At 44.7% G+C, this 27,732-nt stretch overlaps 1 protein-coding gene across 2 annotated transcripts; it reads left to right on the forward strand.

Annotated features, from left to right (window-relative positions):
• Window positions 1–37: 37 nt before the first annotated feature.
• On the forward strand, window positions 38–27,732 carry CNPPD1 (cyclin Pas1/PHO80 domain containing 1). 2 transcript variants are annotated; one of them, XM_061555837.1, is made up of 8 exons: window positions 38–284; window positions 3,330–3,432; window positions 4,081–4,162; window positions 5,865–5,985; window positions 11,627–11,755; window positions 12,533–12,594; window positions 17,184–17,301; window positions 21,107–27,732. In XM_061555837.1, the coding sequence occupies exons 1-8, from the start codon at window positions 213–215 to the stop codon at window positions 21,911–21,913; spliced, it is 1,494 nt and encodes a 497-aa protein (XP_061411821.1). In that variant the 5' UTR covers window positions 38–212; the 3' UTR covers window positions 21,914–27,732. The 2 variants fall into 2 exon arrangements, with proteins under 2 accessions (XP_061411821.1, XP_061411820.1); XM_061555836.1 differs by having other exon boundaries at window positions 3,327–3,432; window positions 21,107–27,729.

A 27,732-nucleotide genomic window follows, 5' to 3' on the forward strand; every position in this document is an offset into this window, starting at 1 on the left:
AAATCGCCGCGGTCCCCGCGTCTCCTCCCGGGAACTCTTCTCCCTCAGGCGCCATATTGGAGGCGCTAGCTTCTCCCGCCCCGCGTCACCAAACACGTTTATACTTTCGATTTAAATCACCCGTCACAATAACAACAACCGAGTGATTCGTTAGGAGTGCGACAACAACCCCCTCCCCCCTCCAGGCCAAGCAGCCGAGAGCCGCGTGCAACATGTACATGGACGGGCAGCCGCCGTTCCCGCCTCCGCCCTACGCCGGCCTCAACGAGGACGCGGCCTACGAGGTGAGGCCCCCCCCCCCCCACCTCTGGGTGTTTGTCGCGATTTAATTGTGTCTCTCGGTTCTAAAGTTAATTAACTTTGCGCCACTGGACGGGTGTGCGTTGTGGTGGTGGTGCTCGTGTGTTGTGATTTGGACGTGTCGCGTTAATGTAACTTGTACTGTACGGTACAGTGGACGGTGGTTACCTCGTGATCGCCACAGTGTTTGTAAGGCTATATACTCTATACTCTTTGGTTCTTTCGGTAAAGTCACGTACGTAGGTTGGTTTGTAATAGTCTTATGCGATCCCGTATACGTATTCATGCGAGGGGACACATCCCCTCTTGACTGACTGTAGGAGCAAGTGCTGTTAGCTGAGTAGCACCTATGAAGGCCGGCACGGCACACGAGGGGGTGGGTGGGCAACACCACGCCCGGCCGCCTTTGTCTCCTGAGTGGCGACGCATACACACCACTGCATAAGGCTGAGTCGACCTAGGGGAGGTCCAGGACCGGTTCAGATATTCGTCACTGGTGCTGGCCGTGAGCGGCAAGTGGGAACGGTGCCGCACAACAATCGATTTTGTTGTACAACGTATCTAATTGTACATACTGCACCGGTATGTGTACTGTAGATGGGATGCATGATGCCCATCAATGTTGCAGTTATCGTGGCAAACGTGGAGATACTGTGCAGTAATTCATGAGGCTTAGACATTACTGTGAAATATGATGACGTATAATTGACATAATTGTGAAATATGTTCATGTAATGCTGCTGTGTGTGTATTACAGTGTGTAATGTGTGGACGTACAGTATTACAGCATATGCAGTTCTGGAAATGGCAACTTCCCCCCCCCCCCCCCTTCAGATTTGTATCCAATAATAAAACAGATTTTCGTCCAATCACAGATCTTGGGTTGTGCTTGATTATCTCGTAGCAGTCCTTTCCAAACTTTAGTTTTCATGTAGGGTTAGGCCAGGGGTCAGCAACCCAAATAACAAGTGGAGCCATTTTTTTTCGAATTGGTTAGGGGTTACATTCAAAAGTGGGTGGTTAGGTACCCAGTTCCGTACCCAGTTACATGGTAATTTCTCACATTAACATCACCAGACCCAGCCACTCCTTTATAACCCTTGGGCTACACCCATTTCAAACCTGTAAAACAGTCTGCATCAGCAGCAGGCCATGCTTTCCCACCTGAAGCCGGACGCTTGTGTTGCGCCCGAAACGCCGTGATTTATTTTATTTTTATACCTACGTGACTTTACCGAAAGAACCAAAGAGTATGGGTGGTTAGGGTTAAGCTCTACGGTGTTGGACTCTGAATTCGATTTAAAGTTTAGGGGGTTACATTTTCAATGACCGCTTCTCTTGCTCTGCATCTGTGGGAAAACTGCAGTTCCAGGCACAAATGGCAGTCCCCAGTACTCTGTTTATAGCCTTTGATAATACCATAGCAGAATAGAATTGTGTTTTTGCTTTCTTTAAGATTCACTGGACGTGTACGAGGCTCATGGAGCTAAGCCAAACTATCTTAGCATTTCACACGCTGCAATAATGCACACATTGACCGTTCGTTATATGCACTAGCACCTTAGATATATATTTAGTTAAACTAGGTGACAGCCCATTGACTCAAAGCCTCATTCCAGAGAAACTTGAGTCTTACAACGTACATCCTATCTGGTTAGATTTCTCGAGATGCTTGACATCATCTTACTTGGCATAATATAGCATGCATATTCCATTTTAGTATATAAATTAATTATGCTAACATATAAGATGCATTCAGTAAAATGACCAAGATTCAAACTATTGCACTACCCCTCACCTGTGATTAACACGGTTGTCTACGTATGGTGCAAAAATACGTTCAACATGCATACATACATACATTGTCGAATAACAGATTTGAATAAAAAAAAAATTAAGCCCTGCTAGTAGTGTTCGCATAAACTTAGCACATTTATTTTTTGCGAAAAAGAACAACAATTGAGGGAATTTTTTCCCCAGCTTATTTTGGCAGAAACGCATTTATAGCCGAGAAGAGAATTACGGTAGGTTCCGAGTGTTAAGGCTTGCGTCCCAGAATGAAAAATCCGTTTCAGATTAACAAAAGATTCTTGGCTTTTCACCATTTATCCTTCAAGGACATTTTGTATATAAACAATATGCAATTTGTTTTGTGCAACTCTGTTTCCCTACCGAATGTCACGTGCTCATCTTTGGGATGCTCTTTGGCATAAAATGTATTTCGTGGAAATATGGTCATCGGTGTGCGTTTGTGTTTTAATAACAATGACGCAATTCGAGTAGGTTGAACATTTGACAGGGTGGTGTTTATGTGATGTGTAACATTTACTTGCAGTGCATTACGTCAAGCATATATATAAAAAAATACACAGGAGGCCTATTATCCGGAGAAAGGGTGTGTTTTGTTTGTATCCATTGTTAAGCTATTGTGCAACGATATTTACGACATTTATTTTCTAAAAGGCTTGCGTTCACTTTACAAAGTTTCCAGTTAACTTGTCGGTTTGAATAAGCACCACTTGAATTAAAAGCTTTTTTGTTTGCAAAATCATTCATATAGATAAAAACGGAATTAGCCTTCCAAAATATATTATTCGCAAACAAGTAAAAAAAACCGTGTATCTGCCCTCTATATTTCATTGAGTAACTTCGTTATTGACACGGTTGCAAAAGAATAAGTAAAATATTAACTTCATGGGATAGGCAGATATTATATAATTAAGGAAAATTTCCTTCAGGAAACTACAGTGAATACATTGTTAAAGGTTAAGAAAAATCTGATTTTGGAAAATGGTAAGTTACTCAAGTTGTACAGATACATGTTTATGTTAATTAACTAAGTTACATATACTTAATGAAAAGCCAGTGTTTTGTGGGTTCAAATCAATGTTACCGACATGCTTTTCCATGTATTTCACGAAAAGCTGGTTGAAAACGTTCACCGTAGAATCTGCCTCCTTAACCACTGTTTTTGGCATTGCACGGTTGTAATTGTGTGACACGTTTTTATCTCTTCCTGCAATAAGAAGTTCTCATCGGCTCATCTGAGGCTGAGGGAACGGCTCCAGAAGACTTTGTATTACAGAAATGACGTCAATCCAAGAATGGAAGGTCTCTCTGGGCCGGTCGCTGGTAAGCCAACACCTGCTCATTCAAGTTTCGTGTGTGCCAACTCTTCATCACCTGGGGTAAAATCGAGAAGTGGAGTGGTCTGCATAAAATAAAAACACGGATTGTGAAAAAACCCTACGTAAATCATAGGTAGAAATGTTTGTTTTCATTTGAGCGTGAAGATGTACAATATGCCATCAGTTTTTATTGCTTATTAACCTAATCGGTTTACTTGTCAACATGTTTGCTGGCACGTTGGCAAGGAGTCATAAATTCCAGGGTTTTAGGCACAGCTGATAATTAAACCTGCTTGTGAAAAATATTATATTGATTGTGAGCATGATTAAGTCCAAAAGTTAAGCTGGATAATTGACAGTTAGCCTTTTGTCGTGAAATATTTGTCAATGTCACCAGACTTCATTGCACATTCTCCATTGAGATGGGGGATGAGGTATTGTGGTAGTCTGGTGTTTTTAAACTAAAGTCGTGCATCTTTGCAAACTTGTGCACAGATATTCACGACTGTCTTACTTATAACATGGCATTTATTTCGCTATATATTTGCACCTCTTCGCTTTTTGTATCAGATTTTAAGGCATTGATGGCATCATGATTCTGATTTCAATAATACTGATTTAGAGAATAATTTTTCCGCTTTTCTTCGTGCAGATATTGCTGTGGAGCTGTTCCAGAACGCAGCACCGAACCCTATGAGAAAGCTGCAGAGAAAGTATGCTTTGCACGTTGCCAGGTAACCTAAGTGGCACCTTAACAAACACACACGCCGGCCCTGTTCCTTCGTTCCTCCGCAAGCAGCCAGATCTGCCGGTTTATGTCGCTGCCAAGCCCTGCCGTCGGCTTGTGCTCAACACTTGCCCCATCGTTTGGTGAACTAATTATTAACCAAACTCAAAAAGTATGAAGACATTCTCCAGGTATCAATTAACCATTGTGATAATTATTCACCAGCGATCGCAAATAATTTCGTACGTGTGATGTATCACGCCTGCGTCTGGGTTTCATAACAATCATAATTTGTAATTGCCTGTACTTATTTTTTTCCCCTATATTTTATTCAACGCAGGTATGCAAATCGGTGATTAAAATTTTTATTCAATTAGGTTATCTTGCTCAGTGTAAACTGTGCCCATGTACTCTTCCCACAGCCCGTGGTGCACGATTATCACGGCAAGATAACGCACAGGACATTTTAATGCCATTCCCATAATAAGAACTAATGATGGGTGTCATTTATTAGCATTTTCTGTTTACGCGAACCCTGGTGCGTTTTCTTAACAGTGCGGCGCTTGGCATGGCCCTCTCAATTCCGAGTAAATAAAACAAGTGTTGTGATTTTCTTTTCCAACGGTTTGTAAATGTCGTCAGCACTGGATTGGCCACTTCCTGTTTGCATCACTGTGGCTTTTCAATTCGAGTCACGAAGTCGAACTAGAGTGGCCTTGTTTGTCTTTTAAGAACTTGTCCTTTTTGCAGAGCCTTTAAATTGCATATAGACGAGGGTGCGCAAAGGTGAATGCAGCGGTACCTTACACTGGGAGTGTTAAAATATACACTGCCTGTTGAGCATTAAGGTTTAAGCATTTCATAAATATTCAACAAGGCAGAAAGAAAGCGTTTATTAGTGATGAGGTGTCCCTTGTGGCGCTGCGCGTGACGTTCACTGCATGTTAAATTGAGCCTGGCAGTCGGCCATTATCAATCCCCTTGTGGGAGAGTGGTGGTGAAGGCGGGTGATGTAGGTTCATTGCTTAATACTGTTTGAGTTTACTTTGAAACTAAATAGTAAGTGCGTAGCCTAATTGGATAAATTGGTGATTTTACACTGACATAATATTCCTCGCATATAAGAAATAATCATTATTTAAGCATGTTATTTATGAGTCTACTTGTGGAAAGAATAAAAAATGTTGGACACTAGTGGCTTGCTCTCTGTTAGACTTCTCGTTATCTTGATTCTTCTATTAACTACTGTTATTACAGACACAGTATCCACAGTGGAGTGGAATGGCCATGCAAAAAAACCGGGGGCGAATAACCAAGCAAAACAACATGTTGCTTAAAAACAGAGCTCTGCATGGGAGTGCTTTTAGATGTGTTGTGTGCCTGCATGCGTAGTGGTGCAGCAGTACGCCCACTGCACTATCAACCCAATGACCTATATTCGATTCCCGACCAATTGACAGCAATGGTGGCAAGTGATATTTGAACCTGTCCCAGCCTCTCCCCTTCTTAAACTCATCCTCATTATACAAGTACCTGGTGCATTGTACCAACGTTAGCACTGGGGAGATAAAGCAACTGCATGTGCGTTGGTCACACTATCCCATTAGTGCACCACACCAACCTTAACAGCTGCTTGCTAACATCAGTCAACTCCTAGGGTTGATAATAAGACGGAATGGGGCATCTGTGTTGTGTGTGTGTGAGAGCAGGGAGGCATGCGTATCCCCATGCGCCATGATGCTGGCCGTCGTGTACATCGAGCGACTCAAGAGACGTAACCCCGAGTACCTCCAGAACATCTCCTCCTCCGACCTCTTTCTCATTTCCATGGTGTGTTTTCTCCCCATCCGCCGCTTTCCCCGCCCTTTCTCCCTCCCTGGCTCCCTCCCTCACCCACCCACCCACCCTTAATAATGTTTATTGAGAACATCTTAAGCCAGCAGCGTAAACACAATTATCTCGCGAAATAAATTTAAAACATTTACGTATGAAATTTTATACAGGATAGCTGTGTTTAATCACGTTTACAAGAAGCTCGTTTGCAAGGTGGTTTCGAGGAATGCGGCTTATAAATAGCTGTGTTCGGATCGGTGGACGTGTGATGCCTTTGGAAAAGGATCGGTGAGGGTTGCCCAGTGTTTTGGCAAGGAATTGGGATTCCTCCTTCACGTCCCCCTTTTCATGAGCTGTCGTGCTCTCTGACTAAAGTTGTTTGTTCGCGTGGCGTGTGGTTCTTATCCTCCAAACCACACATTTTTGTGCACTGTACACAGATGACTCCAAACACTTATTTGCCTTCACTGCTTGGAATTTTGGAGAGGGGACATTGTTTTGAATTGCATTTTTGCTTACGTAATTGACTTATTGATTGTGTTGATCTTGTGATTGAGCAATGTATTATAATTAGTGGAGTAGTACTTCGCCCCATTGAATTTGTGGTAGAATGTTTAATGGCTGCTTGCAGAGTTGTAATGATCGTCCATAAAGTTATGAGCATAGTGGGTGTGTTTGTGCCGAAAGTCACGAACAAGCAGTTCATGTTGGTCGTCAATATTGTAATATTGACTCGTGATTATTTTATTGCGTAGCAACATCAAATGAGGCGCATGGGGGCTTATTCATACCTATCTTCAGATTTTCCAACTGCTTTCTTGATATTTGAATGCGCCACTATTAATATTTTATACAATTCATATTTAAAGGGGAAAAGTCACTGTGACCTTGCCTTGTTAATTTCTCCCTTTTGGTTATTTGTACGTGAGGACAGGATAGCAACAATATCGTTACTTGCTTGCAGTGCTTCTTTCTCTGAATTTTCTCTTTTGTAATTAAGATATTTCAAAATGGGATGGAGCCCCGTGGTGTTGTTAGTGCACTGCACTATGAACCTGCCGAAATAAGTTGGATTCCAGGCCATGCTTATGTCAGTGACGAGTGATATAGGAAACTGTCTTTGTCCCCCCCCTTCACCAACCCTCAATGACCAACGTGATGAAATACGGTCACACAACTCCCATGACTAGCACAGCATGGCAGGACCTTCATCCAGCAGTGGATTGACAAATGGACTGTACATTTTACATTTCTAGGACGTTTCGGAAAACTAGAAGTATCAATTATTTAATGTTCTGGACACTATTTGGGCCTCACATTTTTTTACCCATTTCATGTAAAGTGGCTATGGTTATGTGAGTAACTTTTATTAAGTCGATGACACCTAGGCTCACACCTGCATACACACACATGCACATACGGCTGCCACGGAACAACCACGGCAGTAACAAACTGTGGGAGAAGCGACATGAAATAACAACAAGGAAAGCCCAAAGTGAATCCTTTAGTAGAGCAATGCGGGGCTCTGGATAATCTGCACGCTGAGTGATGTGCAGAGATGTGGCTCTCTGCTAACTCAGCACTTCTCTCGCTGGCTTGTGAGTGCAAAAACAAGTCCACTGCCTGTTTAACATCTGCCATTGTTGTCGAGCATGGCCTGAGCATTTTAGGGATGCTTTGACGGTTTGCCCCCCATTCTCCCATTCTACAGGACTTCCATTTTTTTTTCTTTTGCGCCGGCGTGTCGTCTTTGCTTTGCGGTGTGCGTACGGCATCTGTACTCTGCCTCAGCGGCTATCTTTCTTGCTATCAGATGGGGCAGAATTATCGGGGAGTGTTCATGAATTAGGTGCACCCTCGAAATCCTGGCTCAGTGCTTTCCCACGAGAGGCAGATAATGGGGAGGCTTGACTCAAGAATGCGTGTTTATTTGTAGAGGTGCAAGGAAAGATTTCATTCTTACAATCTTGAGAGTTGTATTTGATTTTAACGTGATGTTTTTTTTCAGACGGAATTTAAGGCAACTGAATTCTTTAGCGAATTTGTCAGAAAACGTGCTTAAAATTGTTTAAATGTTTCTGTTTTATTAATATTTTTTTAGCTTTTTTAGGAAAAACAAACTACTAATACGTTCTATGATACAACAATTATAGCAATGTATTATTTAATGTGATTATTATCGGCACCATATTAAACCGATGTTAATCACGGTGTGTGAATTATACGTGTTATCCATACGGCGTAAGCACAGGACAATGCGTACTTCTACACTTGCACTTTGTACGCCAATTTCCAACAGTGTCAAATACCCTTACGCACTTACAATATATGTACATAAATATTGGACTTCCGTTAGATTAGTCGTCGTCGTGTATTTAATTCCCAGTGTTTTTTTCCGGGTGTGTTTTGGAAGTTAAAGTTAAACAAAAAGCGACGTTCAACAAAGCATATGCTTATCACATTTTTTTCCTGTTGCACTTTTTGCACAGAAGGCAAACATTACTGCGGGCAACTGGCATAGTTATGTGAGCAGCTCACCGGTGTAACGTTTCATATTAACTTATCGTGCAGTTGGTCAAGTAGCGGAGCGAGCGAGAAATGTCGAAAACTGTAGCTGCAAGTCATTTGCTCTGATCTTTAGGGCAAACGTGAAGCAGTACGTTAGCACTGGGTAAACAGCCACCCCCCGCCCCCTGCTTCCATCCTCACCCCGCAGTCCCCCAGTCTCTCTACCCCCACCCTTCATCCTCTCCGCCGGTTCCCCTCTCCCGCGCGCCGCAGTGCTGCTTGGCAGCGCTCTGGCTCGAGACAGAGTACCTCTGCTGCCACTCGGTCCACTCCACTCTGTCCCAGGTGCCAGAGGTTGGGTTTGCCTAACCTTGGGCTGAGGGGCTTGACATGTGTCCACTGACTCTTAAGTGGAGCTCTAATAGCATGCAGTTCACAGCCCTGGGAAAACACAACATCATTATTACGTGTGCAAAAAAAAACCCACCCCCACCTCCCAAACCAAATGGTTCCTTGTATCTTTCTTATTTAGTACTTTAAAGTCCTTTAAAAAAAAACTGATCAATTTGATGGCAGGGTTTTTCCATGTCCGAACAGCAACATGTGATGTGAATTTGTGGTTGCAGCTGTGGTAATTGTGAGAGACAAAAAAACATTTTTTTTGGTTAACAGCAGCCAGCCACATTTTTTTAAACATCGAATTGCGATGAACAAAAGTTCTCGGACACGAGCAAGCAGTCATCGACAAATGGACGCGCGCCTCGATCATTGTTTCCGTTTTCACACATCCGCCAAGATCTTAATTTGGCATCAGTTAGAATCCCTTTTATAAACTTTGCACTAGTTCTAAAAAAAAAATATTCCCTTTATCTATTGACAAGACGGCTTCCTGACTTCCAGTGGCTGCTTGGCCAAAGTCTTGTCTCTCGTTTGACCCGCATGTAAACTGCGCGCCTTAAATATCTGCCCCCGCTCCAGAAACAGACATTCTCAAAGAAGCGCCGCGCTAGCACTCCCCTCATGGCTGCCGAGCCAAGGTCGGCCTTCCCTGCCTCTGCTGCTGCCGCCACAGCCTGCTGAGTGCAAGCGAGCCAATTAGGTCTGTTTATAGTTGTAGCCGTACTCCCAAAAATATCCCTACTTGGGAACCTGTCTTGGACTTCCTGCCACGTGGCCTTGCCTCCGTGCCCCATTGCACAATGTGGTGGTCAGATGTGAACTTCCTCGCCTGGTATACAGGAGGTCCTGGGTTCGATCCCGACCCTGACGCCTGTATATTTGATGTTTGCGTGTTCTCCCCGTGGTCGCATGGATTTTTATCCCTAGTCCTCCGGGTTTTCCCTCCACATTTAGAATCGACATTCGTATTGAGTATTTGGCTGCTATAAATTTCGACGTGATAAGCCATTTCGTTGGGTTCTCATTTGTGACCAGGTCACTTCTGAAAATTACTTTCTCGCTCACTGAGACTTAACTGGTAAAAGAAAAAATATTTTTTAGTTGTATTCTATCCTCTGGCTGCCCAAGATCAATGGCACCGCCTTTCTGTTGAGGAGCTGTCTTGTGTTTTACATTTCCTCTGTTGGGCTGAACCACGTCACCATCGTCCGTCCCCGTCTGTCCCCTGGGCACAAGCTCGCATGGTGTGCTTGTTTCCAACAGAAGCCTTTCATTTTTTTTGTCGCTTATTTTCTTTGTTGGGAAATTTGCGTTATTAGCGCTGTCAGTTGCACTGACGCTGCAGTAGTCGCTGCTGGTGATGCAGCAATTCATGCCTGCTACAAAAAAGCGATTAAATCAGTATAATGAGTTTTTATCACACTGTTAACTATCTCGTGAGTATTTTCTGAGCCTTTATGATATGGACAGTTCTGTCTGTCCATTAACCTAACTATAGAATAAATATATAAATTGAGTATAATTCACATTGGTCATGAATAACGGATTCCAACACATTATTTGATGTGTTTATCATGAACGAAATAATACATTTTAATCATGAATAAATGCATCATTACATGTTTAGTCGCAGCTCTTGATGTTTTTGTGCCGTTTCTGTTTTTTCCGGCTTATACAGACAAACAAATCTCTGATTTGTATTATTTTAATTTCATTGCAGTTTATAAACTTGTATTTGTACTCTTGCAACTGTACCGTTATGCATTTTAAATACAATTAGACATGGCTAGGTCCTGCTAGCTTGTGCGGGAAGAGGTCATTGTGAGTTCTGCATGTTTGTAATAAGACGTGCGTTTGTGTGTGTCTTTGCTCATGCGGTCGTATATGCTCACTTGTCTGTGGTAGTGTTTGCGTGTACACATTTTTAACTTGTGACTGTGTTCTTATGTATATTTACGTAGTTACGGTTTGTCAGACCTATATGTGTGTGTGCCCAGTGAGCAAGGTTTGAATCTTACTCGTGCACGTGAGAAGACCTCTTGTCTGTAAATATTTTATTCAATGGGTCTCCGCAGTCTAAAACCAAATTCCTGCAGGAGGTGTGTTTTGTCAGTGTTGGTTGGCCCCTCTTGCTCATCATGTGTAGGGCTGCTCACAAACATTTCCAATGAATTATTGCACCATGCAGGCTTTAAAGGGGGAGAAACATACAGGGTGATCAAGTTTACAAATCTCCCACCGATTTACAATTCATCACTCTTCTTCTCGGCAGCTGATTGAATATTGTGAAATCAATGGCTTAATATCTTACAGAGTAAAGTGTTAAAACGTTTTTAATATGTTTGTTGTGACTAGTGGGAGACGTGTAGAGGCTCTGATATAAAATATTGTTTTCACAATACTTTATTCTGATTACATTAGCAGGGTATCTATAAATGGATCACACCTTATATCCGCCATGTGTATGCAGTCGTTGGTCCTCTGCGCTAAAAACCCAGAAACCTGGCTTCAATGCCTGGCCATGGATAACTATTATAGCAAATCTCGTCTAAATATATCTTGGACCTGGAGGTCGACTTAGTCCTAGGTGAATACCTGGTGTGGCGCGTAAACGTCGGCACTGGGGAGAAAAAGGTGGCCAGGAGCGGTGCTAGTCGCCCTTGCTAACGGCACCTGTCCTGGTCAACGTAGCTATTTGAGGATCTTTGTGCATCTGTGTTTGTTCTTGCAGATGGTAGCCAGCAAGTACCTGTACGACGAGGGCGAGGAGGAGGAGGTGTTTAACGATGAATGGGGCACGGCCGGGAAGCTGGACACAGACACGGTCAACGCGCTGGAGATGGCATTCCTGCAGGCCATTGTGAGTGAGATGCGACGCACTAACCCACACATGCAAGGGACTTGCGCAACACCGCTGCAAGATCACACTTTGGTTTTTACTGGGTTTTTGATGACGTTTTAACATTCGCGCGGGTGAGTTCGCGCAGTGAAAACATTTGATAAGAACACATTGCTTCAAATTGGTCTGCGAAAAATGTACTGTTCCCTTCCTCCCCTCGTCGTGTGAGGACGCGGTGTGTTCAGCGTTGTGAGGTGGCTTTCCCTTTGAATAAATGCCAAGCAACAGTGCGATGTGGGAAAACTTAACTCTTGGGGCAAAACACTCTTAAGGCTTCCGCCTGGACACTGACGCAAATGGATGATCACTCAGAGGACAAAACGAGAAGTTTGTATATGGTGATGATGAGACCAGCTTGGCTGTGGTGCTCTAGTTTGTGGTGCCACAGAGAAGAAAATAAATATTCTCATGCAAGTTGTGACCTAGGCGGGTTGTGTGGCCGTTTTAATCGTATGACTCAATCCTGAGCACCCCTTTTACAGCGCTGTCGTAATTATACAACTCGTTATAATTTGTCTAGACGAGCACATTTTTGGAGGTTAAACTAGAATATCTAAATGACCGTATTGTATAAAAAAAATGCTAATGTGTCATAAAAAAAGATAGTGAAGTGAGTTTTTTAATCAACAACATATGGACTGTGTTTATCTGATAGGTCACAAATATTCTTCTTTTGATCTTTTGTCGTTTCGTGTTTTTTCTCTTGTGTACGCTCACATTCTTATTCTCTTCTGCCAGGACTGGGATCTGTTTGTCCGTCCTCACGATTTCTTCGGATTGCTGAGCCGGCTGGAGGGCAGGTATGCGCAGGAAGCGTTGGTCTCGCTTTGAACTCACCTGTGAAACAATCATGCCGCGTACCATACGTGTGAATTTTTTTTTCCGCCTCTCTCTGGGCGACGGAATAAATGTCAGGCCACATCCGCATTGATTGACTTGATGCTATCAGCCTCGACCTGTCACGCATGCCCCATGGTATTATTATATTTTTTTCCTTCTTTTACGCCATCGCCTTAATTAATTTTTTTAAGCGTTTAAGTGGACTAGCGTAATATGTGGGGGATTTGAGTCCCGCCGGCTGCTGTTGATGATTCGCGCAGATAAGCCGGCCCTTTGCTGTCTGTCACGACGCTGGTTATCTTTTGCCCTTTGGTATAATTCATTGTCCATCCTACCTGGCGAGAAAGGGGATTTATTTTCGGCCTTTCATCGCGAACACAGAAGCAGACGCATTGTCGACGTCGCCCTGCTTTGGTGAGGACCTGTCATCTCAGAGGGAGCCGGCCTCGCGACTTGCCGGCGACACTTTGTCTGTCGGCAAATTGTACGCTGCTTCGGCACTGCCTGTTGGCCTGTGGAGGAAGTTCCTTCCTGCGGAATTTCAACGACAGCGACTCGCCTAAAAATTTACTCCGCGAAAATCCTCGCCGCGAGTCCGCGTGGCGCTTAGCAACCGTTGCCAGCGAGCCTTCGAGATAGTTGCGGCCGTAGCGCGAACGTCCCCGGCGAGCCCTGTGGAGCAACGCGCCCCCCCCCCCCCCACCGCCTTTGCCCCCCGTGCGGGCGCATTCCACGCTGCCCCGTCGCCCGTGCGAACACGCTACACACGCGCACACACACACGAGACTCGCCTTAACCAAATTAAGAGGTTAATTTTTGAAGTGCGTGCTCGGCCATTGTGCAGACGCTGTGACCAAATCTCGGGTGTCCTCTTCCCGGTGACTAAGCACATCAGACGGTTCAGGTGTTGGGGCTCTGCTGGCGTGACCTTATCTGAGCTAAGCATCTTCACCCCCCACCCCCCCAAATGGCATGTTGTTGCTGTCATTCCATTGGGTTGAGCTTGGGGGGGGAAAAGGTCTGCTAGAGAGAAGAGAGGGCTGGCTGTCTGTGTGTGTGTGGAGGTCACAAGACGGGTGTCTAACTTGCCACGGGGTAGGAGCCCTCCAGGACTTGTGAGACTGAAGAAGTCATTTTAGGAAAGGTCCCATGCTGTTCATTTTGCATGCTGGGGGTTACCGCCATCGCCTCTTCAATGCCATCGCTGCTAAATCTTTAACTTCGTACCATTATACCACTCGTATGAACTGCATAAAAATGGTCGTCGAAAACGTGAAGGTTTTTGTTGCACCAGCGTACGTTCAAAATCCTCATTTACAACCCGTTTTCACGTTCAGATGTTCACACATTGTTTAGTATTTCACACAATCGCTCAGTTGGAATTTGACAGCTAAAGGTGTAACTTGAGTTGGGTTGAAGCAAGTTGCGTCATCAACGTAAGTGTTGCCTGCAGCGCATGCTGCGTGTGGAGCATTGCATGAAATGTTCAAAATACCAGGGCGTTCGCAAGATCAGGATGGATAATTTTACCAAACAGCAGCATGGGAAAATATACGCCTAAAAATTTTAACTCACGCGTAATAATATTTCAGCACGATTAGTTCTTATAACTTCCTCAAACGTTATTTAATTTGAAAATATTATTTTCTTTAATGAAAGTTCACATTTACGTGGTAATTTAAATAAAAAATCGTGGTCAGCACCGTAAAATATATAAAAATTTGTCACGTTTTACGCAATTTAATTCTAATTTATGACTGAATAACTGGTGTTACCCAGGCCTCTTTGCAGAAGCTGTGAAGACTTTCAGTCTGGTCTCAACGATAGACAATCACATTTGCGCTCATAATATTGCTTTATAAATGCTAATATACTCATAGATTGTAGCAGTCTCAAATCTACATTGAGCTGACAAGGGGAGTTTCACCCCAGCGGATATTTTACATGAAGAAAAATAAACTGGGTTGTGGCAACCAATTTTAACTAAACAGTTCATGTAAAACAAGGTTAAAGCAATTTGTAAGAATTATTTTGCAGCTCACGTCGGGAGTTTTATTTCACTGAATTGTGTTTAAAACGTGCGCTAAACTTATTTACATTGCTTCTCGTGAAAAGGATAACTGGTACTTGAATTCCATTATGCCATTTTCGACTGACTTCAAATTTATTGTGGGGAAAGTGAGTCTTTAGAGAAACATAGCTACGTGGTGCGGAGGTAATAGAAGTGCACGCAAGGTTATTGTCAGGGCTGGGGAGAAGGCTGGCGACTCGAGAGAAACGTGTCCCAACAGGTGAACAAAGTCCGCTCTTGATTGTTTTGTCTGGCCGAGGAATTACAAGTTAAGGAGAAAAGGATACACTGTAACACCCTTAATGCTGTTAAAAGATTACAAGCGATAACAGCAGATTAACTCCTCTAAAAGGCAAGATTATTCGAGTTTGTGCCGCTCGCAGGAAATAATTCTACACCGCACATCAGGGGTGGCATAAACAATGGGAGAGCGCCCATCGTGTTTGCTTAGCTGCAAATTTTGCTGAATGCAGAGGAGGGGGAAAAAATAGAAAAACAAACATTCGCCGAGGCTGTCCCGTGGAAAAAAGGAAAAGAAAAAGAAACAAATGAATGAATGTGGCTGTTTGCAGGGCACGCGAGCACGGGGATGGGGTAGGATCGCTGTACAGAAGTAGTTTCCCTGTTCATCTTTCGCACGTTTATCAGCGCGGGCTGGGATGCGCATGCATTGGTGTGCTTGTGTGCGCATGCGCTCCTCTAATTGCTACTGTATTGAGCATTCATCACAGCCTTCTGCTCGCTCGTCCACTTATTGGCTTCTGCACTTGCATTTAAGTGGCGATTCCAATGATCTGACTCTTTAAAAAGGACTGTTAAGTTGAAGATTTAGTGCCCTTTTTTCGTTGGAGGAATTGGATTTCTTGTGAGCAAGTTGCTCACGCCACGCATACCGCCAGAAAATTGCTAAACCAATGTGCAAAATACATTTTGAAAATGTCATCGCGATGAAGAAATGTACCCATAACGTCCGCTGTGTACTTGTGCTGACGCACGATACAGTTGTGTTGGCTGTGAGTGATTGAATGCGAATCCCTGTCAGCCTGCCCGCCTTAGTTAATCATTTCAGAAATTTTGCATTCCTTCAAAGCCTACAAACTCAAAAGGGTAAAATTCCTGATGAAATCCCAATGCACACTCTGGTCTTGACCTCGTGAACCACAACACGATACACGATGTGTTGTGAAACGTGCGCTCTTAAGTAATCTACATGACACTTAGGGCTGATGTGTTTAATAAAGTTTTTAGGGGCAAACCAGCATGTAATGATTCACTCCATGACAATTCGATGAGAAGTGATGATTTGGGGTCACGGTTAAATTCAGTAACCTATTCTTTTTCTTTTGCCATTTTAGTAAATGTAACCCGTCTCATCGTGAGAGTTAACGTTAGCCAATTAAATGTAACATAGAAGTTGAAAATGAGCGGTTTTTCGTACTTGCTGCAGTGCATTGTATCGTGAGCATGAGAATCGATTTTAATCGATGAATCGATGCATCGGACTGTGCCTGAAAGATGCGTACATGTCTTGAGTTCTATGCTCACTAATCTTTTGTTGGGCGAGTGACAGTGCATTGCGTATCCTTGAAAACTTAATTTTTGGCGTGTGCGCGCAGTTAGCGCTCTGCACTACAAACCCAGTATTCAGAGTTCGATTCTCGCTGAACCAGTCCTGGGCCTCCCCTAGGTCGACTCAGCCTCAAATGAGTACCTGGTGCAGTGTGTAAACATCGCCACGAGCGAGATAAAGGTCGTGGTGCTGGCCATCCACCCTTTCGTGTGCCGTTTTGTCCATAGGTGCTCGCTAACAGCACTTGCCCCAAAAGTTTATTCAGGCTATAAGGGGGATCTTTGTCTTGTGCATACACAACCATTAAATACTCCGCTTTTTTACACGCTTTTATTTAACTCACTGTCTGTTGTCATTGTTGTCGTTGTCGTATCCTCAAATCTTTTAACTCAATTTTAACCCACTTCCCAATGTGGTATCTACTGCAAACTTGGTATACTTATGTCATACTGACGACAATACTATATTCTACCAAAAAAATAAAAAAGGTATTTTTAAACATTCACTTTTAAATGTTATGTTTCGGCTTGGGTCTATTTGTCCACGCTCAACTGACGTTGGCTGTAAATCACCACGGTCCCTTATATTATGGCAAGCTTCGCGGCCACTTCCTGGATTCGTGGAGTTCTGCCATTACGAGTAGGGTACATTTCATTAAAGCGCATACATTTTTTATTTTAATATTACTCATATTAACAGTGCAGTGAGCCCACTTTCCCCTCTGTTTTAAACCCACGTGCATAGTGTTCGGGACTGAGGCCCACGGAGCTTCTGATTCCCCCTCCCGCGAACCTTCGCCTCGCGGTCTGTGCTCTGTATTGGGCTCCTTGAAATGTAATTAAAAAATATAAAAAACAGCACCCATCTTACACCGCTGTGCGATGTTGTTGTCCCCCACCCACCGTCAGCGTGGCGTGGCAGCAGGGCACGTGGCGGGGCTGGTTCTCCTACATGGACCTGTGTGTGCTGATGGACCAGACCTCGCTCCGCAAGGCCCTCACGCAGCTCTACCTGCAGTTTGCCAAGGTGGGACGGGCCTGTTCCACTCGGGAGCTGAGCTCTATACCAGGGGTTGTGGGAACCCCTTCCTTGCCGAGGACTGAATTTCGACTTTCAAATGTCTTTCGCGGGGAGGTGGGGGTGGGGGTGCCCGCAAATTGACACGCACCTTGACGATATTGAATAAGAGGCCCCGATAAATATTTTTTACTGAGCACGCTAAAATTAGAAACGTGGCAGCCAGGTCAAGAATGTTCACACGTCGTAGATTATTGGTGTGGCTAAGATGCTTACAGTGGCCTCCTATTCCCACGGACTGTATACGAGTTCTTTACCCCTACTTGACGTAGATATGTGGAGATATTTTTTTTTATTATTTGCCTTCCACACGCACGTTCTAACTGTTTTGTCACCGTCTGCACGGGACAATAAGTGGCGACTCATCTGATTTACCATAGTCATGTATATGTGTACAATGGAATCGGTTATGAAAAGTCAGAGTGATGATATGAACTGTTTCCACATCAGTTGAATAAATAGTTAATCACAAATTGAACTTTGAAGTTTTGAATGCAGCCTGGTGCTGACCAGCAAGAGTTGCCGATGAGGTGTTAAAATGATTATAAACTCTTGTACATTTTTGTTGTTTTTTTTCCTCTTTGCATTCCTCCAACTTTTAAATTAAAAAATTGTTTACTCCACCCTGGGATGTTTACTATTCTGATACAAAATCGAAAAAAAAAACTCAACTTTTTGTCGTTCAATTTTAATGTTTACTTGAAAAATATTTCTGCTGTTCTATTTGTTTATCAATGTGACCCAACTACCATAGTTGGCTTCCGAGTGTTAAATATTGTACATTCTCTAATGCACTATACAGCAAACATCTCGATACATAGAGGAAGATAAGTTGCAAAAGCAAGCAGTTCTCCTGGAGATACCGGTTAGGTTCTGTGTCTTAGCCTGTCTGACATGTGACTGAAGTTGTGTTTATCATGATAAGGTAGACACTACTGCGGTGACATTATAAATGACCGCCGTGATGCCATCGTCAATTCGCTAGACCACTCCTTGCACTGACTTTAAAGACTTGCCCTCTGATTAACGAAGCTTCAAACTCAAGTCGGACACCCAGGGGCACGCAGTCTAGGTTGTGTGTCCACACACACACACACTCACATACCTAGAGCTGTTTGGTATTTTTGGTTTTTCATTTAAAGCAACCATTAAAATGCGGGGGGTGCGATTGGGATGGCGCAGTGAACCCAGTGACTTAAGTTCGATTGCTTGCCGTGGCTAACACCTGTGGCGAGAATTACCGGAACTGGTCCTGCCACCCCCACCCCCCCCCACTGCTTCAACTTGCACTGATCAGCATGGTAAGATACAGTCAAAACCCCCTCCTGACAAAACACATAGAGAGGCATTCGCTCAGCAATGGATTGATAAAAGGCCGAGTGATTATATTTTATTAGAACGTGTGTGTGTTTTACGTGTGCACGTGTCTGGTTTGTGGAGTTGTCGTGCTCTGTACATGACGGTGCTGTGTCTTTGTGCGCTCGCTCGCTGCACTCGTTTGTGTTTGCATGTTAATGTCGAGGAGAAGAAGAAGAAAGAGGAATCCTTTGTACCCCGCTTGCAGGCCACAACTTGACAGAAACGTGGGAATGCCCAACACTCGCCCTCCAGTGGGGGCAAATAACACAGGTGGCGGATAGATATGTAGATAACGCCTGTCTGTGGCTGTGCATGTCTATCTCGCCATTGAAAGTTGTACGTTCGGAGAGAAGTATTCAAACGTAAATTAAAAACACATCTGATTGCATCTTTGAGTGCAAATAGTTAATGTTTGAACCTGTCAGGACGATACGTGTATGTTGCCTGCCTGCCGCCGGCCAGTTTGCTGAGGTAGACACAGCGCTTGATGTATGGGGGAATTATTTTACTGGGCTAATTTATACGTATGAGCACAAGGATGTGGCTTGCTGATAAATATTGATTCACTTTCGAGGCTTGTTTGCCGAGGGCTTGGTAAATTTGTATGAAACTCACCGTGTCTGAAATGTTTTTTTCCAGGCAGATTTACGCTGTCACTTCTGTATCATGAGTCTTGTGGGGTTTTTTTTGTTCAAACAGCGACGTTTATTTATTTAACGTCGTCTTTTTTGCACCCACATCTTTTTTGAATAACTTGGAAATCTTATGAACAGCGTGCCTGTTGAATTTCAACTTTGTCCTAAAAATTCGTCATCGGTCTGATTCAAGCATTGAGAATTAAGTGTCCAAAGCAGTGTTGACCGCTGCATTAAACAGTCTTTTTTATCGGTTAGCTATATTTATCTGCACTTCAAAGTCGGCAAGCATCCACAGGAAACGGATGTTTAAATGTTACAGTTCTTAGTCGTCATGTCAGATTGCATGTATTCCTCGATTTAAAATCAATTCTTATGCGCACTAAACTTGAATTGTATCGTGTGTGGGAATGTATTGCCCACAACCTGTGAAAATAGTGCAAATTATATTTGGGCTAATGGTGGCAAAGTGGCTACAAATGAGACGCAGTAAAAATAAAAGCAATACGTCATGTTAAAAACATGACAAGGATGATTATTATTGAATCAACTCACAACCTTCAATTGTCACAGTTCATCAATTTACTAAGGGATGAATGATTAAATTACTGTTGATTTACATCGAACTATAGATGGTAGTTCCAACGCACGGTTGTCTGTGCGCACTTTTCATGAATATGAACTCTTCAAGAAAGGAACGCACAGGAGTTCAACTCCAGTAAGAGCCCATTGACTCTGCGTGTGCTCTCTTGTTGCGTGTCTGGACAACGTAGCCATCGAGTAACGGTGTCGTAGTGAAGGCAGACGTCGAGGATGAAACAAGCATACGTAGGCATACAGCGACGCATCAATTCTCGGATGAAAATGTATAATTGCGTTCATGGAACGTGAGTTTAAAAACGGATTAATTACAATTTATGATATTCATAAGTGTCTTGAGATGCAGTCACATTTACACATTCCTGCGGAGGGAGCTGGTAGGAACGTTGGGTTGCTCGGTCAATGGCCAGGGTCAACGGCGGCGTGGTGTATTCCGCAAATATGCCCGACTGTGAGGGCGGGCACAAGCCGGTGTGAGTAGGTTAAACGTTGAGTTTTATAAGGGCACCAAGGGGTATAACCAGCCCCTCCCCACCCAGCCCCACCCCACCCAGCCCCACCCTCCCCACCCTCCCCAACCAGCCCCTCCCCACCCAGCCCCACCCTCCCCACCCAGCCCCTCCCCACCCAGCTCCTCCCCACCCAGCCCCTCCCCACTCTCCCCACCCAGCCTCTCCCTGCATGACGGACACAATAATCCCCTGTGGGCTGGTGTAACCAGGAGGTTCCTACCAGTAAAATGCTATGTAAATGTACATTGTGTAATTATGTTTTACATTTATGCTATTGTTGATGGTTAACCCTTTCCCTTCTGAAAACCGAATAGGACTTTGAAATACCTTTGGTAGGTTACACATTAACACTCATCTTAGCTTTATCTAGTAATACGTCAATTTAGGCTCGTCTTTGCAAAAAAATATATATACATTGTGGCCAGTTAAAATGTTTCCCATCTGGAACTGATCAGTGCAGCTAAGATGTTTACAGTGACTGCTAAATAAATATCGTTTGTGGGTAATTTTTAAGTGTGGTCGGATCCTTTGCGCGGTCGTCGGCCGTAAGAAACGAAGTTGCGTGCTGTTTGTGTGGCCCGCAGGTTCCCCCCCGCCCCCGGCAGGCTAGCGGGATGTTGTGGCTGACCCCTGTGCGTGCCTCGGCAGGTGGCGTGTCTCTGCGGGGTCGTCTATGTGGCAGGGCTGCTGGGAGTACTGGGCTCCACCGCTGCGCTCCACCGCGCTTTAAGCGCGAGGCAGCAGCAACAGCAGCAGCACGGATCTTCCGGGCTTCCCGCCGCCACGGTCCCCACACTTCATCCAGCCGTTCCGGCCCCACCGGGCGTGGCTGAGGGAGAGGCCACGGGCCTGGCGAGCCCCGCCGCACTTTCCGAACGGCATGGCGCGGCACTCGGCTACCGGGGCCCCGCGGTGCTGCTCACTGGGCAAAGCAGGCTGCCGCGGTTGAGTCCCGCGTTGAGAGACCACCACCCTGGCACGGCGGCAGGAGGGGCAGGAGGGGGAGGAATTGTGACCCTGCGGCGGATGACAAACGCACCACCGCCCGGAGCGGCGGCGGTGGTGGCAGCGGTAGACTCGAGCGATACCCCCGGCAACGCCTCTGCTGGCGGCTGGCTGGAGCTCATGACGGCAGGGGCGGCCCTGCTCTGGCGCCGCCTTTCGGTTGTCCCCGCCGACCTGGCTCTTCCGCAAGGCGAAACCGCGGCCACCTTTGCTGCTTCGGCCATCATGTGCCGACCGAGGAACTCGTCCGTGGGGCTGCGGGCCGTGGCCGGCTATGGGGCCATGTCAGGCTTGGTGCCGGGCCGCAGCGAGGCCACATTTCTAGGTCGCGCTCGTCCGGATTCACCGACTGTGCGAGTTGACCAAAGCGAAGTGGTGATGTTGCCCGCCGGCTGTTTTATGGCAGCCATCCACCGGCCTAACCCCCCGCACCTCCTCAAAGTGTTTTGAGTTCTAAGGCCCACAATTGGACTACAGAATTTGATAGTCATGGCTGAGATTTTGAGTTTAGATTTTTAGGTGCAGGGTTGGTGGCCTAAAGAGGATGTTGGGATGTAAAGTAAATGTGACGGCGATAATGAGGTCCCGTTTGCCTTAATACTGTTACCAATGTAGCAAGTTCAGTGTGATGCTGTTACGCTAGCATATTGAATGGTGATATAATACATCATTTTGATATTCAGTGTACATATGTACAGCAGATTAAACAGACTGCAAGTTTTGTACGAGAATGAAAGTGCATTTCTATTCATCTTGTCTAAACAATTTGGACACATTTGTCCACGTATTTTATATATGTCCTATGCGTTAAATAGGGACAGTGAGTTAAACAATATAACGTGCAAGGTTTTTTTGTTCACCCCTCCCCCCTTTGCACTGCATTTTGACATACTGAGCAAGAAGGTGCTCCAAAGGCAGTGTTTTGAATGTGCAAGTGACTGCGGGTCTCCGGGTAGTCGGCTTATAGATTTTTTGGCAGATGCAGTGCGTGATGAGTTTCACTCGCACACTTCCCCGCCTTTGACAAATGTCCGGTGAACGCCGCTGCGACGGAGCCAGCGTCTCGCCCAGCGTACCCCACACACACTCGCCCTGTGAACAAAACAGCCGTGAGTGTGAGCTCTTTGTGATGTATAAGCAGGGGGGGGGGAGGGGGGCGATGGTTTTGCCGTCATTTGATTTAAAGCATCAAGTAACTCCTGTTCAGATAGCGAGGGAAGCACAGCCAAAGGAAGTAGATTTTTGGGTTTGTGGCACGATCAAATTCTCTTGGCATTGTGTTTTAGACCCGTCTTAAGTGATTTCTCGGTCAACAGTGCTTTGGTTTATCGTTCATGTAACAACGCATAGATTAAAACGATCCTCATGATTATGTTCGTCAAAATATCCGTCGAAGAATTGTTATTTTTGGTCTAAAGAAATTGCTTACAGATAATATGCTGAAGTACATTGAGGCCAATGCAGCAATCAAGATACCGGTGCATGCTAGACAATTCCAAAAGAGACGGGGGTGGAACATTAAAACGACTTGTAAAAATGTTACAGGGATTACAAGACAGACAATAAAAACAAGACACGGTACATGCGGCGAAGTACAGTGAGACAAATAATACAATCCTGAATCGAGTCGCGACCGCAAATTTTGACAATTCATGTTGCTGGTTGTGTGAAGCGATTAGGTGCATTTTATTGCAGCACCTCGTGCATTTATGCTATGGATCCAATGCAAACAGCGCCGTTATCACCCGTTGGTCTCTTGGCCAACACCACAGTGAAGGTACTGATTTTGCTTTGCTGTGGAAAACACGACAATGTTGCTTCCCTTTTTACACACGGGGTATAGCAGTAAAGTGCTGCTGCTGCTTTGCATTACATTGTGCATCATGGCATAGCCGTAAACCCTGTGTGCTCGGTGCCTCATGTAAGAAGCCTACTTGCACATGTTTGTTGTTAGGCCGTGGAGTTGGTAGTGACCCTGTCCACCAATCCCGTGGTCCCCGCTGTGCAAGCCACACAGGCAGCAGGAAAGACCTTCACCCAGGACACCGTTCCCTTTGTGGGCGAAATAAAACCGGGGGGTTGCGACGGGTCACGGCACGGTTTTCGCAGTTTGGATTTGGTCAATGGAAGCGGCCACCTCTGCGATTGCACGCCGAGGTAGTTTTCCGCAGAAGCGCGCGCATTATGAAGGGGAATTTGGCCACACAATGTGTCGGTGGGCTTGGTCACGAGCGCTAAATAAATGAGCGATTTTTTTGTGTCCCGTTTCGCCCGCTGCCTGTTGAATTGCGCCGGGGTTTTTTGGAGAGAGGAATGGCAATTTTTCCGTGTTGGTAAAACGTAAAGTCTGAATGCGTTGCAACACGAATGGTTGACCACGTTTCCCCGACCCTGTGAGCCGAGTACCAAAATATTCATAATGGCCTTCGCCTAGGTGGGTCACGTGATGGTGATCATGCGGTCGGTTCACTCGCGCCCAGTGGCTGTGTGGGGGTTTTGAACGTGGAAATCTGCGTGAGTGTCCCAGGAGTATTTGTGTCTGGCTCCGCTTCAAGGGGTCTGGCGCCGTGGCCCACTCCTGCTTGGGCAGATTTCTTTTTTTCCTGTTTCAAAGCTATATCGATTAGTAAATAAATTGCAGCACGTCCTCCCATCGATCCGCACGCAACTGATGAGCCACTGTTGGCTCGTCTGATAGAATAGAATTGCATGGAGACGAAGAATGGAGGTGTGGACATGTGGCCTGGTGAATGAAAGGGGGCTCAGGGGATATGCTGGCAGTCATTTGTGAAGTTGGCAGTGTTGAAACGTCTTGAGATTTATGACCGAAGGAATGTGTACGTAACCAAATTATCAACCCTTTACATCTGATGTGAACTAGAAAACAGAACAGCAGAGTTTTTACTTAAATACAGGAATCCATGTCGCTTTATAAAGAAGTGACTTGATCAATTAAGAGCACAGATGGGATGCGTTTTTAAAACCGCGGCTGTGTCGCGTTAGTAACAGTTGTTAATTGTCAGAATCTCGAGTCGGGCGTGGTGGTATGTGTGTGTGTCACCTCAACTAGCTGCTCCCATTACCTGGTGTGCGCCGCAGGACATTATTTGCATGTGGAAGACGCGTTGTACATGGTGGCGTTATTTTGGTGATTGATGATAATGCTAATGACAAGTCATCTAGCAGGGCCATTCATTCATGGCATATATGAGGCTATTTGACACATTCTCATGGCAATAGTTGCCTCAACCAGGTTAAGCAGTATAGTCCATGAGGCCAGACCAGATATTTCACATGTTGGTACCACTATTGGTGGCATAACTTTACCGATTCCAATATCCTGTCCAATAACAGTGAATTGTGTGATAAACCATTTGCAGTTAGTGACTTAGCAAATAATTCGCTCCTATTAGCCATATAAATAAAGTTTTGCCACCTTGGATGGTGCAAATTACTGCTCTGGCCCTTTGAGGAGTAGAGATCCAGCCATATCCGCAAATAAATGAATACTTTTGGGAGTTGGATATTCACCAGAAGTCTAGACATTCATCTCCCCCCTCCCCCAACCTGGCAATTCGATAAAAAAATATTGTGGGGAATGTAGCGGCCACTATTGACTGCAGGGGACACATGAACCCATTACATGTTTAATAAACGCGTAGAAAAAACGTTATTACACGTGCGCTTGTATGCATCGTAGGCATAGCAATCGCTCGTATACTGAATTACTACACCTCTATTTTGCACATTGCGTGTATAAGGCAATCGGGAAATACATTTAAAGGGTTTCTTGAGATGGGCCGGCTCAAGCTAGTTATCGTTTTTGTTTCTGCAAATCATGGCGTTAAGTTGTAGTTCATTCAAAAGCTTACCAATTTTTGGGGGGCAATTGGTGCGATGAGAATACTAAACTTTTTATGCATTCTTTTTATCTCTCGGGAAGAGAGTTTTGTTTGTTTCTGTGGTTGTCCTTCTGGGAAACAACTGTAAAAGACCATTTGTAAAACTGAATTGGAAATATCACGACTAATCTATTTCCGCTGGTTTGGGTGCCCTTCGCTCATTTCGTAGCATTTTATTTACAGACGCGCACTACTCGCTGGCGTGCATGTTATGAGTGAAGTGCATAAAACAACGTTTTGAGGTTTTTTTTCTAAATGAATAACGATCTAAATACTCTCATAGCATAGCTATGATTGCTATACTTGGTAAGATGACATGGGTGTGTGTGTTGGCTTGGACTGGGAGATGTTAAACTTGCGGTCCGCTTAAAAATCCCGTGATTGACAGCACTAACAATGTCCCATCAGCTTGCTTTAGTTCACATGCCGAACCGTAATTCTGAGAGGTGTTTAATGCGGGGCTTACGTTTTTCACATCTATTGATTTAATGCAGCCATCAGGGGTTCACAATAACTTCTGCTGAATCGACGTCCTTTCTCCCAAAGATCTGGATATTGCTCCGGGAAATGTTCTGGTGTGAAAACTTTGCCCCCCTCAAGATTAACAATGGATGGCTTTAGAGGTCCTAATGCTGTTTTAATTAAAGATCTATTTAGCCAAACTTGACTTCTTTCTGTAGGGAAACTCTTAAAGGTCCAGTGTGGAAGTTGTATAATAAGGGGGGTGGGGGGCATAATGCCTTAGCTCGGTAATTGTCTTGTTCTGAAAGGATCTCGCACAGCCCAATATAATGTCTAATAGAGTGTTGTTGCACTTGCGAGCTGCCCCTGCGGTGTCGCCCTGAACTGTTGCATTGTCCAAAGTAAACCTGCCCCATTCATCGCTCCGGGCTCTAATTCTATTACCGGCAGTATGAAATGTGCTCAAGAATGCAGATAATATTGAGCGTTAGCAGTGTGTGGTGACAGCTTTAGGGAATTAAGGGCCCACTGATAAAATGGGGGAGAAAATGGTGTCTTGCTGATTTTGAGCAGAAAATGCTAAAAGTGTGGAGTTTTACCACGCTCTCTGTGCACCGTGGGCCGGCCGGAGCAGCGATACCAATTGTTGGGAAGTGTGAAAAGAGCGAGGCTGGCTTGTTGGAGCCCCGCAAACAAAAGCCATTACATGCCGTAAGCCTTCCCCCCGGGGTTCTGTGCCTCAATAGCGCGAGGCGTGCAGGGATGTAATGACCTTTGCTGACGCGTCCCCATAATGGGCTGAATTATACACGCCTTGCAGCTGCGCGGCCCAGCCGTCACTTTCTCCGCGCGACGGGCTATCGGAAAGTTTTGAGAATGAGATCCGGCGATTTAAGCGTCGCTCAAACCCTATATATGCCAATAGCACTAACTATTGCCGTAATAATTAGTATGTTTGCCATGCCTCTCGCGTTGCATACGTACGCTGGGAAGCGCTGAGAAGTATTCTGAACGTGAGAAACTTTTCGTGTATCGAACACGAGGCACTTTATCCAATTTATCTTGGTTATGCTTGAATTAAACTTGGCCCAGGGTTTAGTTATTCTCGAAAGTACATTGGTTTTTGTGGTAAATTTACTGAATAATAAAATGAAACATCTTTAAAAAGAAAATGTTTTTTCATCGTTTTTCTTATTTTATCTTAGCCTGACCTCTGCGAATATACAGCGATGCCACAATATAACAACACGATATATATATATTTTTTTTTTCCCTGGCTAAGCCTTTCTGCCAAAAAAACGTTTCATTTCTGAGAGAAAATACTGTTATTTTATTTTGGCTCACCTGTGTCTGTTTGTAAAAGCGACATTGTTGAGTTTGCTACCAACTAATAAAAGCAAACATTTATATATACTTGAAAAAGTTCAATATTTATGAATGCCAGTTGAGCTGCAAATGTTGGTCGATTAAAATGGTGCAAAGGAAAGAAAAACATGGGTGGAACAAAAAAAATGTTGCGACGTTTTGGTTGGTAGATCATTGATATTGAGTGTCATGTGCTACAGATATTCACCCTGCCGATAACGATCAGCAGGTAACTTGCACTGTCTGAGCATCTGGGAATTCTCGCGCTCGAGACATCGCGGACCAAAAACAAATAAATATAACGAAACGACTCCTGGAAATGTGTAGAGGACAAACAGTGTGGTGACTTGAATTTTTGTCAATTTTCAACAACCCTCTGTTGAACTGAGAAATGAATTGGATGTGAAAACGCAAGATAATACCGTTCATTGTCTGCAAAGAGCATTGGCGGGCAGCCAGGTTCGCAAAGGGGCCGTCACTCAAGGCGGACTTTCTGGCAGCCAGCGCTACTTCGTGTCCCACCATCGCCACCATCGAAGC

Source organism: Lethenteron reissneri, chromosome 21 (assembly GCF_015708825.2).
Source record: "Lethenteron reissneri isolate LAM-NWPU_2019-01 chromosome 21, ASM1570882v1, whole genome shotgun sequence".
NCBI classification, from domain to species: domain Eukaryota; kingdom Metazoa; phylum Chordata; class Hyperoartia; order Petromyzontiformes; family Petromyzontidae; genus Lethenteron; species Lethenteron reissneri.

Excerpts from the sequence above, each read along its gene's own strand:
- CNPPD1 (XM_061555836.1), top strand. The coding sequence starts at position 213 with ATGTACATGGACGGGCAGCCGCCGTTCCCGCCTCCGCCCTACGCCGGC. Across the intron at positions 11,756-12,532 it reads TGGCATTCCTGCAGGCCATT|GACTGGGATCTGTTTGTCCG; the intron begins GTGAGTGAGATG and ends CTCTTCTGCCAG. Across the intron at positions 12,595-17,183 it reads CTGAGCCGGCTGGAGGGCAG|CGTGGCGTGGCAGCAGGGCA; the intron begins GTATGCGCAGGA and ends ACCCACCGTCAG.